This window comes from Anoplopoma fimbria, chromosome 13 (assembly GCF_027596085.1).
Source record: "Anoplopoma fimbria isolate UVic2021 breed Golden Eagle Sablefish chromosome 13, Afim_UVic_2022, whole genome shotgun sequence".
Classification (NCBI taxonomy): Eukaryota; Metazoa; Chordata; class Actinopteri; order Perciformes; family Anoplopomatidae; genus Anoplopoma; species Anoplopoma fimbria.
In genome coordinates this window covers 24,003,876-24,023,826 of record NC_072461.1, presented here as the reverse complement: position 1 = coordinate 24,023,826, position 19,951 = coordinate 24,003,876, and the positions used below count along the sequence as shown (strand labels likewise).

At 42.2% G+C, this 19,951-nt stretch overlaps 1 protein-coding gene across 1 annotated transcript in view; it reads left to right on the top strand.

The window, feature by feature from the left end:
• The first annotated feature begins 4,024 nt into the window (after positions 1–4,024).
• kremen1 (kringle containing transmembrane protein 1) overlaps positions 4,025–19,951 on the top strand; it is a 57,687-nt gene continuing 41,760 nt past the window's right edge. The window contains exon 1 of the mRNA XM_054610180.1: positions 4,025–4,106. Within this exon, the coding sequence (XP_054466155.1) occupies positions 4,025–4,106 (82 nt within the window). The remainder of the gene's footprint in view (positions 4,107–19,951) is intronic.

Below are 19,951 nucleotides of genomic sequence, written 5' to 3'. Positions count from 1 at the left end.
CACACACACACACACACACACACACACATAGAAGACAAAGCATAACAGACTAATACCATTCCGGGAAGATGGGATGTAATAACAGGACTCCAATTCAGTGTTAATGGTCATATAGTTAATTATTCAGTCTGAGGGCACTGAGACTTCTTTGTATGAGCACACACTCAAAACATGTCAAATGCTAAATAATGCTAGCAATATATAGGATACTGTGGTGGAAGAAGTATTCAGGTAAAAGTAGCATTACCTTAAAGTAAAATTACTAAACAAGTAGTGCTGCATTAAAAATATTTAAAAATCTATAAGATAATTTATTGTCACTAGATAGTTGATGTTACGGATTTCATGTATTTGATGAGTTAATATAATGATGTATTGTCTTAACACCAAAAGTCCACCATTGAAGTAAGTGTTGGGTTAGGCTTTAATGTGCAAACCTCTGGGTTGACTAAAGCAATAGGATGTTTGAATGTCTTTAGTTTTGAACCCAAATATAAGTCAATGAATTAATAAATTAGCATAGGGCAGCAACGTTAAGTCCTACAGGCAAATCACAGTTCTTTTTTATTCACTGATCAAATCTGAGAGTTTGTGCTATTCTGTTTCCATAACATATCTTCTTTCTGACTATTCTTTATGTTTCTTAACACATTTAGGTGTTTATTTTACGACTTTGTCTAATTGACCTGTCGATTTCTCCCAAATTCACCAAAAGTAACCATTAGATATTGCCTCATTTGCATATCTAAACCTAACATTTCAGAAAACTTGTAAGGGGATTTTTCATGGTGATATCGATCCGTTACAATAATTGTGTTAAATATCTTTAGAGGGGTTTTTTTCTCAAAATTTGTTTTTTTTTCTCAGACTCTGAGCCTGAGATCTCCACTTCAGTAGCACTCACACACACAAAACGTTCCAGTTTCATTCCCATCTATATTCTCAAGGTTTTCACTGAGGGGTCTGTTCATACATCATTCAAAGCCTGATTTAGACAACATTTCATTTTAATAAACTAAAACGTTTTGTTTTTTTATGGCTGTTGAAAGTGTTTTATGATTTATGGAGTGATAAAAAGAGATTCCCTCTGTAATAATCTGTCAATACAATGAAATAATAATTTTAAACTTGGCTTTAGTCAATGTTCAAATAATAATTCATATGTTGTGTCTCCCCCATAGATCTAAAGATGTATTTCTATCTATGGGGGAGCCAAATGTACTTTAAGAAACAAAAATAAAAGTATGTATCCTGTTATAATATCAAATATTAGATAAGTAATAGTACCAAAGTATACTGATGCACAAATGTGTCAGAAACATATATATGTTGTAGCTTATTCACATTCATTTGATCTACTTTATATACTGATAGGTAGTTTAATATACAGAAATTGATAATATTTTTCAAATGTATTATATGTTTTGTATGTGAAATCATGAGTTGCAAAGTACTTTAACTGCCAAATATTTCATCTGAAAGGTAGTGGAAAAGAAAAATAAAGTAACAGAAAAAGAAAATGTAAAGTCCCTCAAAATTGTACTTAAGTACAGTAATTGAGTATAAGTATACTTAGTTATAGGCAATATATTTAATGGGATATGTAATGCACATAACGTCAGAGTTACCTACGACTTTAGGTTAGAAGTCTCAGTAAACTGTCAGTATGGTTAAATTATAATGAATCTCTTTCTCTCAAATGATTTTTCGCTGTAATGTAAGAACAGTTTTGAACCATCCAGCATCTGTAGGCCACACAGTTACGTCTCTGAAGAGGGCACACGTCATGCTAGATTACTTTCCCAGTGCTCCCCATCTCCACCCCGTTGGTTTTGGCAAAAATAAATGTTGGGCCTTCTTTTTTCCTCAAGAGTGGTGAGCTCATACTGGATTTTCTATTTTTAGGCTAACTGGCTGTGGACTCTTCTTCATGGTGCTGCATGATGCTCGCAGGGAAACACACGAGGGTGCTGTTTCACACTTAAGATGAGACCGCCAGAGTGGGAAATGTCAAAGAGGTGAGAAGCACTGTCAGTGGGCTTACACACACACACACACACACACACACACACACACACACACACACACACACACACACACACACACACACACACACACACACACACACACACCGTGCACCTGTTTCTAGCCAGTGAGTAAGATAAGAAAAGCTTTAATGGACACATCTGAAGGGAAAATCATCCAAGTAATACAATTAATATATTTATTTTTCCACATTCTGGTTAATTTTCTAATTTATTGAGTTTTCTTAAGAAAGAACATTAATATTTATCTGTAGCTGAAATTTAAACATAATCTGCTCGTTTGTTTTTTTTATCAGTTATGTGGATTAGAATGATAACGGACTGTGGACGTCAACAACTAAAACTAGCACCAAAAAGTCTTGTGATTCCCCAAACATGTGCCCAGGGACTCGCTTCTATTTATTGAAATGTTAGGCAGACAAATAAAAGTAAAAAAAACAAAACACATAAATGTCAAGTTTCTTTGATCACAACTCCAGCTGCAGGAAAACAAAAAAAATTGTTCTTGAAATACTGAACAAGTATAGTCATTTTACCCAACCTCATCCACGTCCTAATTCATCTTTATAGTATTAAGCAACAGGATTACTTAACTGTAACATCTGCGTAACCAGGATCATGTGAAAATCCTTCTCCCTCACCTCTCCCCCCTCTTCCACAATAAAGCTATGAAAATGACATATTGCCTTTGACTCGCATTTGTGTGCATTTGAGTATTGAGTACTGTACAGATTAGATTTAGACCCCAACATAAAAACCAAGACAATACTCCCGCATACAGCCCACCAGACGGTGCCGTAAGGTCGTCAGGCCGGCCCTAGTGCACGCTAGTCACTAGTTATGAAGCACACACACCGTTGGCTGGCAACTGTTTATGAAAAAGCCAAAAGAATGTAATTTAGGGAGCTCTGCTGCCTTCCGTCTTTTCTTTTGCGTCTCTTTTGTGTTCGAATGGCTCAGCCTGCAGATGTGCTCAGCTCGTCAGTCTCGACAGATTTTTGATTTTTTTAAACTAGCCACCATATAATGGTATCGTCTCGTCACATGATCAATTAGAGACTTGACATTGGACAACATCAAGATACATATTACCCAGAAATCCTCTTTGCATATCAATACGTGACAAAAATATAACCTTAACCCATATACAATATGATATTGTAATAATGTATGTATAGTTTATTTACAATAAGCACATTTTAAGCATTTTTTAAGCATTTGCCATAGATTGCTTTCAACAAGTTTGCCCCTCAAAATAAATAATTTACATATTTACGAGGTGGCAATCTGAGCCCTTTCTCCATCCAGTACAATACAATTTTAGAGAGACTACTCTCTCTAAGTGCCCCTCCACTCCAGGGGCCCCAGTGCACCCTCACTTCTGACCCTGTCTTTATCTACGCCCCTGCCACCAGTGGACTGTCACACTTACTGTCTGACCTCCTGCAGCATCACTCCTCCACCTTTTAATACAAGGACCTAATAGTAAATGCACAATGGTACGCATGGTGCTTAAAGTTAGTTCTTATTACCATCTGGAATAGTCCTGGAATGATATTCCACAATCAGTTTATACTTCATTAACCTGCTGGTTATTGCACCACTGAGTCCAGCCTCCAACCCCAGCAGCACCACCCTCTCTCCTCCTCCTCCTCCTCCTCCTCCTCCTCCTCCTTCTTTCTGCTGCTTCCCCAGCGATGCAGGTTGAATCTATTGGCCCCTGTTTCCTGTCACATGGGTTGGAAATAGGATCCCTGCGTTCTACTATCTGTTCCCGTCTGTGTGGTGTCAGTGTAGTAGTGGCTGTGGGACCTGCCTTGAAGTTCAGGGACTTAGGAGCGACTCCTGCACAGACCTGGACAGTCAGTCAGTCAGTCAGTCAGTCAGTCAGTCAGTCAGTCAGTCCAGTCCAGCAGCTCCGCGCATCCGTCCGTCTGGCTGCTTCACCTGAGAGCCAGCTCAGACTCTTTAACCACACGATGGATTCCTGGACGGTCACATCTGCTCTTCTTCTTCTCGCTGGTGCTATCTCCTCTGCTGCTTTTAGTGTTTTCGACACCGGTAAGTGTAAAACTTTTCCACTCGCGTTTTTCTTTTTCCTTTTTGGATGCATTCCGATGGACATCTGCGTTATTAAAAAGCGTCTCCAAAGTTGCACTTTTACGCACCGGGACAAGCTGTTTACACTGTCAGGAGATGCCCACAAGAACACACACCCGAGAAGATCCTTCATTTATAATGTTTATGAGATATGTGTCTTATGTTTTTGGTATCTTAACATGTCACAGTAACTTCAACTTGCAGTGCATCGTCTTGTTTTCCCCCAAAAAACTACACCATGTCTTCACTTGGTGGTGTTTACAGAGGGAAAAGCAAAACAAAAAGGAGGAGAAATAGTTTGGCTGTTATGTGACTGAGGTAATGTGACTACAGCTCCAGTGTTACCTCCTATGGGGGAAACACATCTGTCCCCAAGCAATCCAGAGGTGTCCTCAGTACCTGTAAAGACACAAAAACAGAGGACTCCAAGCACATCTGGAAAGGGCTGAGAAAACATCTGGAACCGATGTGATGTTGTTCTGCAAGCTGCGTTTTCGGTTTCGCTCAGGGATGCGACCCCCCCAAAAAACGGTCGCTCCTTGGGTTTAACCTGTCCGGCATCACCTCTTTACAGCCAATCGACCACACATCAGGCCTTCTGATTGGTCCCATTTAGCACAGTTATTGCAAAAAATAATCTTTTCTTGACCTTCATCATGATAGGTCTGCACTGCATTATTTGCTATTGTGTCTTTTAAATTGAACCATAAAGAACCTCCTCCTCCTCCTCCTCCTGCTCCCCAAAAATAATAAACTCTGCACCCTCTCAGCTCTCAGTCATCTGATAGCATCCGTTTAAGAAACCATCACATTCAGATTAATACGCAGGGATATGTGTGTGTGTGTGTGTGTGTCTATCTGCAGAACTCCAAAGTTACAGCCGGATCCCCATTCACTGAATATTTAGTTCAAATGTGCAGATCTAATAACGATGACCACACAAACCGAGCTTCTCCTTGCTGTAATTTGCGCCGCGTTTCATGTCGAAGCAGCAAATCCTCATGCTTTCCTTTTTAATTTTTTTGTCTCTTAATTATACCCTTGGATTTCAAATTAGAGGGTCCACCATCTGGGCTAGTGCGTAAGTACTCCCATGTGTACCTATGTATTAACAAAGTATTTAAAGCAATGGTATTCCCCCTCATAACACTGGGGAGGGAAAAAAAAAAAAGAGAGGCCCAGTTTATGTTTGAGTTTAGGTCAGCTGTGCCATATTTACTGTACAGTAAAACAATAATTTCATGGGAAGTCAGTCTCTTGTTCTTTTTGCTCTGGTTTCCCCCTAATATGTCTTCACTGTGCAGGTCAAACTGAATGTGAAACACCTGAAGTAACCCCTCTCCCCACTTTTTTAACTTCATGATGATTTTATTACACAATTTTCTTATTCTTTTAAGGCTATAACTCAATTCTACCTAACTAGTTCAACGTGATTCTTTGTTGTCAGTGCATTCTCTGGCACTCCTCTAACAAAACACCTAAAGGACAAATCCTGAAACCCTTCTGCACAAGTACACACTGTTAGTTCAGCTTTGTTTCTTGCTATCACAGGTTCTTTTTCTGAATGCCTGGAGCTACAAAGGAGTTCAAAAGCAGAAACCTTTTTTAGCCTTAAAAATCAAAGAATAAGCTCTTCTTTCCAGACTTGTGGTTTGTGCTCATGTTCAACGGGAGAGATCCAATCAGAGGAGATTAAGTTTATGGTTGATTGGTGAACGGGGAAAAAGACGATGCAGGAAGAGGGAAAGTGGACTCAACGAAACACACGGGGCTGCAGAATAACTCCTTTATTTGTAGCACTCGATGAATTATGCACCATTTCGTTATTGTGGTTCAGCATCTTCCACATACCTTTTATCAATGTGAACTCCTATCAGAAGAATATCAATACGAATTCTTAAACACAGCAGAATTTGCCTTTAACAGCCTATTAATGCTCTGCAGAACGCCAGCCGCTGTTGCTTCTGTGACTTGCGTCTAAAACAATTACACTGGAGTGCTTTCACTGTCCTGGTTGGAACCGTAGCATCGCATCAAGCAGGAGTGTATTAGAAGCAAAAGTGTTTTTCATATTGCGTTGAGAGATGATAATGCGCTGAGTAACACTTGTATGCACACACACACACACACACACACACACACACACACACACACACACACACACACACACACACACACACACACACGCAGAGACGTATGCTTACATAGAAAGTGCAAATGTAGCTGAGGGTTAGAGATGTGTTGGTTGTAGTTGGAACAGCTAAGTGCCTTAATGCAAACTATAATATGAGAATGGGCTCTTCTTCCATACAGCACACTCCATGCTCCCAGTATAGAGCGTTATTTAACCACACCCTCTTATCTCTAATGTGTGCGATGGCTCCTCCACCTGAACTCAAGAGGCTTTATAAAGAAACCCATCCACATGCTTATTTTGTCTGACTGCGGCCCGCCTTTTCTCACTTTGGCACCTGCTTAGGCCCTTCACACAAACGTGCACACAAGTGGAAGCCGAATCCTGTCAGAGCTGTCAAGATGAGGCGTAATTGAGTTGCTTTGTAAGCCGGTAATGATGTAGCTGACGGTGTTGTTGTCGTGAACAAACTCGAGCTGGTTAATCAGCGGGGGAGATATTGTGGGCTTGATGTTACTGGTATCCATGACCGGCCTCACTGGCAGGTTGACAGTGGGGGCCAGTGGTGAGAGTCCCAGAGTGCACCTGTCGTTTATGTTAATGATGCATCGTCTTATCCAGGTCGAGGCAGCCCTTTTTTTGTGGCGCTGTTACAGAAAGGTGGCTCGCCGCTTTTAAAGTGATCCTTTTTTCAATTCAGTAGCAGGGTTTAGCACATGCCAAGAAATAACCTTCGGCAGTCGATGTGTCCTTGGGCAAGACACTTAACCCCAAGTTGCTCCCGAAGGCTTGCCATCGGTGTGGACTGGATGATGCATGAATGTTAGTTAGAGTCTGATGGTGGCACCTTGCATGGTAGCCTGTCATCGTGTGTGAATGGGTGAATGATATGTAATATACTACTGATTGTAAGTCGCTTTGGATAAAAGCGTCTGCTAAATGACTGTAATGTAATGTAATGTAATGTAATAACCGGCAACATTCCTCACCTGAGATCAGCGGATGATTAAAGGATGCAGGATGATATTTGGGGAAATATGCTTAATGGCTGGTTAAGCCTGGGACCTAGATGAGAAGATCAATACCACTTTCATGTTTTTACGTTAAATTGCAAGCAAAAGTCATCAGCTGGTTAGCTTAGCTTAGCACAAAGACTGGAAACTGCAGACTTTGTCATAAGGTGACGACGAATTTGAGGCCAAGAAATTGTCAAGTACATAACCTCCCGGTTAAACATTTTTTACATTTTTACACTGGTATTAAAGGTATTTTGTGTAGGATTTGGTGGCATCCATCGGCGTGGTGCAGATTGCAACAATCTGAATACCCCTCCCCTACTCCTGCAATAACATGAGCCGCCCCAATGCAGAACCACGGTAACGCTGTTAACCTTGCTCAGAGGCTCTTACGATAATAACATCTGCTGTAGGAGCACCGAAAGTCAGATGCCTCCTGGCGGTACCATGGTTTCGCATTTTGCGGCTCACGTTACCGCAGTTTCGCAAGCGCGTCGGGGAGGACTACGGTGGTCTTCATGTGACATAGCATAGACGCTCTCTAGGGCCATTATTTGGTTTGTAGAAAACATGGCGTTGGAATCCGTGAAGAAGACCCGCTACAGAAGGTTCATTCAAAGCTAACGAAAACACGATGGTTCTAAGTTTCAGCTTATTTCACACTAATGAAAACTTAGTTGTGAATATTATTTTAAATATCTGCTAATGGCCCTTGAAACAAACGAGCTATAACACGTTGATTAGTGACCTTTAGAGGTTCTGATAGGTGGATTTTGTTACCCTTGGAAACAGCCAGGTTAGCTGTTTCTCCCCTGTTTCTAGTCTTTGTGCTAAACTAGGCTAAGCTAAGCTAAGCTAACCAGCTGCTGGCTATAACTTCATATTTAATGGAGAGATAGGAGAGTTGTATCAATACAGAAAGTGAATAAGCGTATTTTCCGAAATGATGAACTATTGCTTTATCAGTGTAGGAATGTTTTCAATCTTTCTTTAGCCTTAACTGACTGACGAAACCTATTCAGGCCTGAAGTAACATTGAAAGGAGAAATACCTCTTTTGTTGAACTGCTCAGAGCTCAGAGTCGTATGCAATCTGTGACAAGGGATTGCAAGAAGGCATTGCTTTGATTTAGAGGTTCAAGAGGCAGCAAGGTCAGCAACAATTGATCGGTCTGATTCCACTTTTTGCAGTAATAACAACATGAATTTCGTTGTAGTGCCGGACTTTCTCTCTATTACCTTTTTAAAAAAAAAAACTGTTAGCTTTGCTTGTGTCGAGCTGAGGGTTGAAAAGTTCGCGCTGTGACATTTTGGCAACGTGGAATGCACTCTCATTATGTGATCACAGAAGACAGAGCTGTCAGAAATATGTCAGAATGAAGGAAAAACATCAGGTGAACATCATTCTGTGCTCGACCAACTGCATCTTGGACTGATCGGAGGAGGAGAGAGGTGCCTTATGGGCTTTTTCTTTTCATCTGCAGCCTTGGCCAAGTCTCTCTCTTACTTAACAAGACATGCATGAAATAACTTGTAAGGCCACAGTGGGAAGATTTGCAAAGGCTAAACTCTGTGCAGTGAGGTATCTCATCAAAACAAACTTTCCAAGTAAATCAGCTTGATTATTGCCAGACCAGATTTTTTTAAGCTTTTAATCTCATTCAAAAACCGGTAACTCTTCTTTGTGTTGCTTGAAGCCTTGCAGCCACCAAATAGAATGATGGGGGGTGGGGGCGAATGACAGCATGTGTTATGATTTCTCCTTTTGTAGCCTGACATGCATATAAGCCGCTGCATAAACTGGCAACCCTCTGTTTTATCTGGCAACCCCACTCTCTTTCCTGCTCCCTGTCTGATCGCTGTCCAGCAGGGCTCGATGTTGGCCTGGGCTCTGTGAGAATGATCGCACTCGGCCGCAGACGGAACTCGGGAGTCACTGTGCGGTTACAGTAGGTTTGAAACGTGCACGACCTCCTGAACAGTAGCTCACACGAGATTTTGATGCTGGCAACAGTCATGCAGCTTCTGTGTTCACTAGGTTGAGGTGTGATTGATAGGAGTGTACAATACACGCGTTCTTATTTTCAGACGTTTGGCTTAACATCTAGTCAGAGTGCGTTTACTGTGTGTGTGTGTGTGTGTGTGTGTGTGTGTGTGTGTGTGTGTGTGTGTGTGTGTGTGTGTGTGTGTGTGTGTGTGTGTGTGTGTGTGTGTGCATATGCTTACCTGTCTGTGAAGAAGCTTTTCAACATTCCCATGTAGGGATTATTGAGTATTTTGGTGTGCGTATTTCTTCTTCTGTACCTTACTGTGACTTACAATTATCTTTATTGTCAATTACTGCTATCTGTTGAGCTTCAAATTTCATTATTCACTTTGGAAACCGTTGTTACAGCAGAATAATTCCACCACATAGTCAGTTTAGAAGGTCCTCTAGAGCTTTTGATCATATCACCTGACAAACTTCGTCAGCAGATGGCTATTTCTCAGTTGTAATGAAATCGCAGGTGTTAAAACATTTATTTTCTTCCTCAACGCTTTTTGGACTTCTTTTTTGTGTCCAATTAAGAACTGAGGTTCAATGTTGATACATCAATTAATAATTAGAAAATAATAGTTAAAAAATGTCCAGAGAACCAAGGGTAACTTCTTCAAATGGTTTGGTTTCTCCAACAACCCAAAGACATTAAATGTCAAATGATATATAACAAATCTCACATTTGAGAATTACATTATTTACATTTACATTTTTTCCTTTTAAATTGATTAATTTTATGACACACAAGTAATCAATTAATCAGCTAATAATTTTAACACTGCAATTGTGTTTGAGTGAAGGTTCAAATGGGAGGCAGCTGTTGCCATCTGGAGCCTCAATAAACTTACAACATTCCTGCTTTTGGTTTTAAAGGGGTCTCACATCCACTATCTGATGTCCCTCAACCCACACACAAACACACATATACACACACACACACACACACACACACACACACACACACACACACACACACACACACACACACACACACACACACACACACACACACACACACACAAACAACTGTCTGTCTTTTCCCAACACACAGCTCTCCCTCACACAGCCAATCACCATATCTCTCTCGACTTAATCATCTCTCAACTTGTAAAAGCAGTCTGTACAGTGCAGTTTATTAATGGCTGCCATCAACCCCTGAGACAGAGGGATCTTTGTGATTGTGTGTGTGTGTGTGGGTGTGTGTGAGAGAGAGAGAGAGAGAGAGAGAAAGAGGTGCTCTGAATCGTCTGTCTCGGAAGATAATAACAGACCATCTTCAGCCGCGATCAGAGGAAACACGAGCTTGTGTTGGCAGAGATGATCAGGAGTGTTGGTTTGAGGAGAGACAGCGGGTTCTTAAATAGTTTAACATAAGGGCTTTTGGTGTTTGAGTTAACCCTCTCTGCTCAGTGAGGGGGATTTCTGAGGGCATTATGGGAGGAAGGGGCATCGGGTCTGGGTCTCAGATGTGGGCCGTGCGGTCCCCTCAGCTTTTCCGGTTCAGAGATGGAGATGGAAAAACCTCTCCCCTCCTGGTGAGCTTCTGTGCTGTAGACACAAGTTCAGACAAACCGCTGGAGGTAGATTGCTGAACTGAATGTACTGTGTGTGTGTGTGTGTGTGTGTGTGTGTGTGTGTGTGTGTGTGTGTGTGTGTGTGTGTGTGTGTGTGTGTGTGTGTGTGTGTGTGTGTGTGAGTTTGTGGATGTGCTACGCTAACAAAGTAACCAAGTATGTTAATGAATCAGGAAGGGATGTCAAGAGAACCGATACTTTTATTCTAAGTCAAAGCCAAAAGACAATGACTAGTTTTTACATAGTACCACATGTACCGGGGATAATGGTTCGTGAATAAAGGTGTCCCCTCGTAATGGGGACCATTAAAAATGTCCCCGATAATGCTACATTGTACACAACAAATCTGTGTTGAAATTTGCAGGAGGAGAGCTACTTAACGCTAGCTGTTAGCAGGCGGTTGGGCAGCAGAGTCCTGCTTGTCTAAGTTACGGAGCTAACAGCTAAGGTATGGAGGTTGCATTGAGTTACATTATGGTGCGTTCAAGCTCTCTTCAGTCAAAATCTATATTGGAAGAAGGTCAATTATAACGTATGCAAATAATGAGGGATCAAAAATAAATCTACAAAAAGCAGTAAGCAAAAGGTTATAAATGAGTTTATGTTGACGTACATGGGATTTATTGTTTTGTTTTTATTTTGCCCCATGGTTTCAAGAATCGTGGAATTTCACTGGTGTGTAGACTACATTTTTATGGTGTTGTGACATTTTTGCAAAGTACGTTATCTTTGGTCCTGACTTCTTGCTGGGTTTAGATATATGTTGAATACCGACTCAGGTCTTTAGAGTTAGGTTTTAATTTGGGATTACACTTTCACAGTTATTTCAAGAGGCATCACAAAGAAAGCGTTCGTGAACTACAATCAACCTTATTTAATAACTCTCTTTTTAGCTCTCTTGCTAACTTTGGCACATTTACTAACAAATAGGTGGAAACTGAAATGTTGATTAATGTGCACTGTCCCTGGTAAATACATAAATAAATATATAAAATAAATAAGAATTTGCATATAAAGCATGAAGGTTTATCTGCTTATGATTAAAAATGATTGATTTGCCTGCAGTTGATAATTCTGCTCCTCACTTCTCTATACACTTGGGTGAGTAACTACTGTATGAGAAAGGCTGACATTTTGGTAATATCCTAGCCTTAGACAGTTAAACATGTGATTTTTCAGGTGGCTTGTACAGGAATACATTTTTTTTAAAAGAGTTAGGTGAAACATCAGTTTTGTAGCTGTTCTCTTCTTCTGACTTTTAAGATTCAAGTCCCTTGCCTTTTTATTCAAGGGCATGCAAAGTGTCTGCATCAATCACAGGACCACAGAACAATCTACCGGGGACACATGGTTGCTTTTACTGCCTATTGTCTCATCACTCATTGTAGTCCTGAGTAAGTTGACAAATGGGCTAATCTCCCTAAAACTTTTGGACACTCTGTTAAACTTTATGCTCCTTTAAATGTCCTGTAGGTTGCACACGGGTTCAGTCAGTATGTCGAGGTTGTTTTCACAGCAAACCCAGTCAACCAGTCTCCTCTTTGTGTCGTGCACAACCAGCCCATATGGAGCCCTCATGAATCTTTAGCAAGGCAAAAAAAACAAACCACACCAACAAAAACCAACTAGGCATATCAACTTCAACTGACACTGGGACTGCAAGGTCAACAGACAACAGACCAGGCTTTAGAGTTATAGTGATATAAATGACATACTAGAGGAATCGCAAATCGTTTTCATTTTTGGTAAGAAGTACTCTTAATGAGTTATATTTCTCGTAGGTTACTTTTTATTGCAGTAATGTTGAAATGTAACAAAAATTTTAAAAGTCACGTTACCCAACATTGTTGCTTGGACAGATGATTGACAGAAAATATATTGCAGTTATCAAAATGATAATACATTTTTATTATATATCGTTTAAGATTGTTGGTTGGACAAAGCAAGCATAATGGTGGCCATTTTCCAGGAATAACAGACAAGGATGAAGCTCTTCCTCTGAGCATCACCCAATAGTGTTGTACAATTTGGATGTCCAAACTAAGCCATAGCTGATTATACAAACCTCCAGGCCTAGCGCCCCAGTGGCAGAAACACCGGCTCACAGTAGCTAGTGATAGTTCAACTCATTGAAAAAAACAGACATTGAGAGTAGAAAGTCTGAAATGGAAGAAAATAGAGCAGAGCATTTTCCTTTTTTTTTGCATCCCAACACTCATGGTACTCCACATGTTTTGACTTGTGAGGACAGGCCAAAGTTTTTGAAGAATTCCCTCATTCACTTGGCCGAAAGTAAAGTTGCATCTGGCTCACAGTTGGCAACAGAAAAAGAAGGGAAAAAAAAGAAACTCCAGGTCAGAAATGTGTGCTTCTGTGTCAAGCTGGTGGCCATTTACTGCCTGATGACCTCAGGGTGGTGCCCTGGGAAGGTCAAGTTGCGGGCAACGCCCTTGTTCTTCCATGCCAAGGGATTGGACCGCCCACAAAACCACCAACCACTAAGACGGAGAAACAGACCTAGTTATTATAAACACAATCATGCTTATTATCGTGCCACTGTGATTCGCGTCCTGTCGTGTTCAAAGGCTTATATTCGTTTTATCAAAGTGCCTCTCTCTCTTTGGTGCCTGTCGCTTTCCATGTCTCCGTTTGAACTTCCGTTGAGTGCAACTCTTTCATTTTTTTTCTCTCTCACCTTGTGCAAATCAACACCTGCTCAGGCTGCAGGTCGGGCGACCCCAGCATGCAAAAAAAGCAGCCGGGCCAGTTCCAGCTCCGGGATCTATGGTGGCTCATGGGGTTGCACCCCTCAGTGGCGACGAGGAGTGACGGATGCGATGCGTCGAGAGAAACAGGAACCCCAAAACAAAGTGTTGCGAGCTTGAGCGTGTCACTCCGGCCCCTGATCCACCGAGGCGGTCCTGCGAGACAACATGGAATTAAGCTGTCAAAGCCGCTGCTGGCTGTACACAACTGTCAGGCTTCGAAAGAGATAAACAATGTTGAGGTGGGAGAGTGCGCTCATGTGGCCAGAGTGGTGGCTTGTGAGGTTTTGTTGCTCAAAGGTCAGTCAAGACCAGTCAGAGTATTTTGTCTGAATGAGCTGTGACTTGTTGGTTTTGGACGGAGCTCTGTGGAGCAATGTAACCTCTTTACTTATTCTTCCACAACTCCTTTCATCTCAAGTTTTTCTTCCTCTCTCTATTTTGCAACTGATTCACCTCTCTCTTCCCTTTCCCTCGTTTGCACATTTTTAATACCATTATGTATGAGATGCGTTTCTCTCCGTGTACCTTGACATTTGCGTATGCATGAGGAGACCCACTCCACTCAATGCCAGATGACATTCTCTCTCGGCTTTGCTGGCGCTCTCTGCAGCAGTCGGAGCCCATCAGCTGGAACACACTCTCCAGGGCGAGAGGGTAAATCAAATAGTGAGAGAACAGTAATGAAATACCATTGAGCCTTATGTTCGTCTCTGAATTCTATTAACTCTCAAACAAACAATGGTTGTCATTATCAAAACTCAATTTAATTCACGGAGAATGGAATTTTAAAGGTTTTAATGCCCCGGGCGGGAAGTGGCTGATGCATGAAAACATTACACAAAATATAACTTTCCTCCTCAACGCTGGAGTTGTATACTGACGTGAAATGAAAAAAGAGCGTTATCAGCTCTGGGCGGGTTGATAAAACGAAGGGAAACTTTTTTATTCGCTAACACCGCGCATGTGTTCCTGCATTTCAAAGAGTTCAGGAAAAAAAACGAACTCAAAACTTTGGTTTGATTTGTTTTTGGTACAAGCTCAAAACCATTCTTTCTCCCAGTCTTTGTATTTCTCTTTTTGAACATACTATTAATAACGCTTTTGACATAGTACGATCAAGGTAAATTAGCTGTTATTCTTTCTTTGATTCAAACGTGTAACATGTTCCAAACATCTAGCCAGTGATTGGTTGTGTGTTTTTGCAAGAATCTCCACAGACTGAGTTTCAAAGCAACCATGTATTTTTGTGGTGTCACATTCAATTCTGAGTTTTGAGAAGCGTGACCAAGAACATAACGGGAGGATATTGAATTGCTACTGTGTGAGACATGACCTGTCCGGCGAACCTAGTTCTTTTTATACTGCAGTTATGTTTGGGCCGGGGCCACTTGGGTCTGCGCTGTACTGCGGTAGAGTAATGGCAACCACTTTAAATAAATGGAGAGTAATTTCGCTGCTGAGCCCCGGGGTCTGGTTTGTGTCCAGCTGCTGCAGTTTGTGGCCGAAGAGGCAAATTGTCGCCTTTCCTCCTTGCAGGAAACGCCCACAGACAGCGCTGATTTGACAAGGCCGAGCAAGTGGACATGGCTAAGTGGACAGAGCAAACATTTGGACAAGTGAAGGGAGCAGACGTAGTTAAGTAGACAGCAAACAAAGGAACAAAGCCAGTAGCGGGCAGAGCTAAGAGGCCGTGACAGGGAAATGTGCCGTGGATCAGAGCGGAGGTTGGACATCATGTTTCAGTGTGGTCCATTTTGAAAGAATATGGAAAAATAAACGTCCATTAACTCGTGCTGTGATACCCCGGCGACAGTTAACTGGGCTTAAACAGTTCTCGGACCCTACTTTACAAACAGGAAGATCTCAGTCAACCGCTTTTCACAACCAGCCATTGTCCCTCAAGCTACGGAGCCGGTGATATCCCCTTGCAATGCAAGGCCCTTTTGAAAGGGGCTTGAACTCAAAAGGGTTGAAACCCGAGTCCCCAAGAGGCCCTGATTTAGTTGTCTGTCCTGCATCGAAGGTGAATACAGCTTCCCAAGGTGAACACAAGAAGGGCTGGGTCTTGCGGCAGCCTACGTGGCACCAGCCCACGAACAACGCCAACCGAGGGGTGGTCACACTCGGCCGATGCCATGAAACAGAATCTGCCGGCCCTCAATGGATCCTCCGTAATGGATCCCCTTCTCAGGGAGGCCAGTGGGATGCCCCCTGTCTTTTACCAGAGCCATCTGGTTCCCAGTACTCCAGCTCTTCCCACAACCCGACACAAACCACAGTGAAAAAGGATCGCTTTCACAATCAAGATCGGGAACTGGAGATGTGGCTGGTTGAAAGGGGTCTGGATGTTGAACGCCGTGGTCCCCTCCGCAGCGCTCCTATTGTGCTGTTGTTATTGTGTCCTTAGAGGTGCTTTCTGTTGCAGTTTGTCTGACAACCTTTTGTGATTTTATACAGTGGAAATGCATGCTCTGACCAGGTCAGTAACACTAGATAATTAAAAACGAAACATTTGAACATCAGATGTGTACTTTGGTGATAATGATTGCAGATTGTTCCAAAGCCAACAACAGTCATAAAGCAATTCGGTCTAGCGAGGCTTTTTATTTCCACAAAGTACATGAATTTAAAGTGTAAAAAAATCCAAACAAGCCAAGGAATGCTGAGGGAACAGACCAATGTCTCCATCCATAGTTTACGAAGTTAGACAAAACAAACAAGCTGGTTCCTTTTTTTTTTTTTTTTTTTTTTTGGATGGATTCGCCACGCTCTCCAAGTGAACACGCTGGAGTTCATGGGATGCAGATGGGATCGTGTTTGTGCTCCACACATTGGGCCTGTTCCTCCACCACAGATGAATAATAACAGTTAACTTCACTTTTACTTGTAAAAGTGAAGTTAACTGTTATTATTCATCTGTTACTGTTCTTCCCATGTTGCCTCCAATCCACCTAATTCTCTGCACTGTACAATGGGTGACTGAAATCCACCATTGGTCTGCTTTAGTTACATTTAATCGGCACACATGGCTCTAAGCCTAAATCCGACATTTGATCAACTTAAGCCCAATTTCTAGCAACGGTGTTGGTCCATATCTGTAAAGGAGCTTTAAAGCTGCCTTTAAAGCTCAGGGATTTCCAGGCCAACGTGACTCTTGGCCTATTGTGGGGGGATTTTAGGGGAACATCCAGACAGATAGAATTAGGTCTACTTAAGGATTTTATTCTTCTAGTTCTGTCAATTTGCACAGCAATGACAACATAGAGGTTTCAGGGTTAAAAACCACAGACAACATTTTTTATCAGCAACTATTTTGATTTTGAATTAATCATTTAGTTACTCTGTATGTTGCAGCAACGGCAGAAGCCGTGACTGGAGTGATTATGTTTTTGGCTTGTCCGTCCGTCTGTACGTACGTAGATTCGGTCCATTCTCGTGAACGCAATCTCAGAAACACCTGGAAGGGATTTCCTTCATTTTGGTTCAAACATCCACCTGGATTCAAGGATGAACTAATTAGATTTTGGTGGTCAAAGGTCAAGGTCACTGTATCGCTGTGAACGCCTGGAGCGACTTCCTTCAAATTTGGCACAAACGTCCACTTGGATTCAGGGATGAGATGAGAAGAATTTGATGGTTAAAAGTCACAAAACGCAATTCAACCCAAGGCTGTAATAATGAATATACTAATTGGAATATACAATTTCACACAAATGTCTGTTAGGATAAAATGGCATTGATAGATTGATGACATTTTGGACAGACATGGATGTAACAGCAACATGACAACCGATGGCAGTCTTTCTAGTTCAAGCAAAATGTCCTTTTTTTTTTTATCGTTGCAGCTTCTCCCCTAAATGAAATGCCACTAATTATCTCAAATTCCCCAAATTATACTATTATGGTGTCACATTTGACAGCTGGCAGGAAATCCCCACAACAGGATATAACTAATCATAACTGGAGAGCAAAATCTGAAACACTCTTCCAAACAGCAGCAAAGGGGAAGTTGGAAAGTGTTTGAAAGATCCTCTAAACGGATTTACCTGCACCACCATGAACATGGGGAGTGGGAGGTTAACTGAATTTTCATATCTTCAAAAGCAAACAACAAACTGCCATCTGCAAAAGCACTTAGGTTATCAGATCCACTAAATGTCTCCTGCTGCTTTACATAATGGCCTCGAGTCATGTCTTGTTTCAATAATGATATCTTTTAAGAATGAACAAGAAAAAGAGCTGAGCTTTTGATCTAGTGCACCAGTGTGTTTTTTGTTGTTGTTTGCATTAGCAGGGCAGGTCGCATCGCTCCTTCCCCCCCGACCCCGAGGCCTTTATTTATCCAAGTCAGACCTCATCTTCCCCGCAACCCTGTATTCACAGAGGACGTCAGGGGAGATGGTGTGTGTGTGTGTGTGTGTGTGTGTGTGTGTGTGTGTGTGTGTGTGTGTGTGTGTGTGTGTGTGTGTGTGTGTGTGTGTGTGCGCGCTGTAATGGTTGCACTCAATCCCCTTGCAAGAGCACTGACAGAGCTTCAGACCAAACCACATATAATTTACATTCCTCAGATAGCAGCTAACCTGAGCACAAACAGGACGATCGAAAGCAGGTGTGTTTCAGCGACAACCCTTTTTCTTTCATGGTTCAGCTGTCTTTGAGTTGCTATCTGGCTGGTGTGTTGTAGCTGAAAGTGGCTTAACATACGGGACAAAGGGCCTACATGTGGATCAGAGGTCCATAAGACTGTGTATGAATCACAAATTTCAATAATCGGAGAAGCGATGATACCATCCTTCGAGAAAGCTCGGCCGTCCAAAGCCGCACCGGCCGCACGGCTTACACAATGTTACCGCAGACTGCCTTTGAGAGGCTGGCTCATTGTGAGGAGAGGGGTTAGGGAATTGACAGACATGTGCATTCAAACACACACACACAAACACACACACACATACTCTCAGTAGGCGATATCTACAGTGAAGGGTTGAAAATGGCATCGCCACAATGACACAGGCCTTACCAGCGAGGGAACAAAGGAGCCTGTGTGCATGTTTATGTGTGCGTCTTCCTTTTCCCTCCACATCGCACCCATCTTAAAATACTGCGGCTGCTCCACTGATGAAAATTGCTCCCTTTCATTCTCACTGTAAGTGCATGAGGGTGGGGGGAGTCGGAATGATGTGGGTAGGAGTGCAGATTAACGCATGTTTTGTCACTGCATATGTTTATCGGGGCATCTGACAGTGCCAGTTGACTGAGAGATCGTTTTACCATCCATTTACAAGCCCCCAAAAGAAAAAAAGAAAAAGAAAAAAGGAGAACAAGCTTAAAAACACCCCCATGCAAGGAGCGCCCGGCCATTAGCAACAGTGAGCCATCATGACTTGTATCATAAGCCGCAGCTCCTCTGGTTATCAAAGGCTGCATGCGATGAGGAACCCATATGGTGTCGTGTTATTTCTCTCCTCAGAGGACACGCATCGGCAAGACATTCCCTCTCCCTTAAAGCCCTGCGTCGGCTGTTTGTTCTTCCAGCACACAGCTGTGCCGCAGAGCTCCTCTGGAGTGAGATTTGTACCTTCATGCTAACACACCACTGGTGTGGGAGACGCTAACCTCTGTGTTTGCTGTTAATTTCACAAGCGTTGGTCTTAGTCTGCTTTGTCTATAACAAGGGGGGGAAATGTGAAACAAAAACAGCGCTATGAACAAGAGGGGGAGAATATTAAAGCCTGGGTTAACAATGTGCGGGATCATAAAAATAAAAAAGTCTTTGTCCCGCCCTGACTCACTCTGTGTTTGCCTCTCTGTGTTTTTCCTCTCTTCTTTCTTTTCTGCTTAATTTTGCTTCCCCTGCCACCTCCCATTCTTTAAGTCTTAATGCTCCGCTCTAATTTGCAGTTTGGTTTAATTTAGGATGGATCGATCGCAGACACACTAATTGTTCACCTTTGGAAGCTCTGGACCGAACAGCCCAATGTATCTCTACTTATAGTTCCTGCTTTCTCCTGACTGCACAGGTCCTGTTTACTCTGGTGTCAGAATTGGTTTGTGGCAGGTTCAGCGGCATTATATTTCACCATCGGTTTGTTTACCCCTCTCTTCTCATGGAGAGGTGTGTGTGATCCAGTCGATGTGTTAGTGTGCGAGAAACTACAGGCAAAAAAGTCAAGCTTTGGGTCATGTTTGAATATATATGGCCTCTTTTTTATTTCGCAGATGTGGATTATGACTTGAGGAAACGTTGAGGAGGTGCCAGAGGGAGGTAATTGAACGTGAC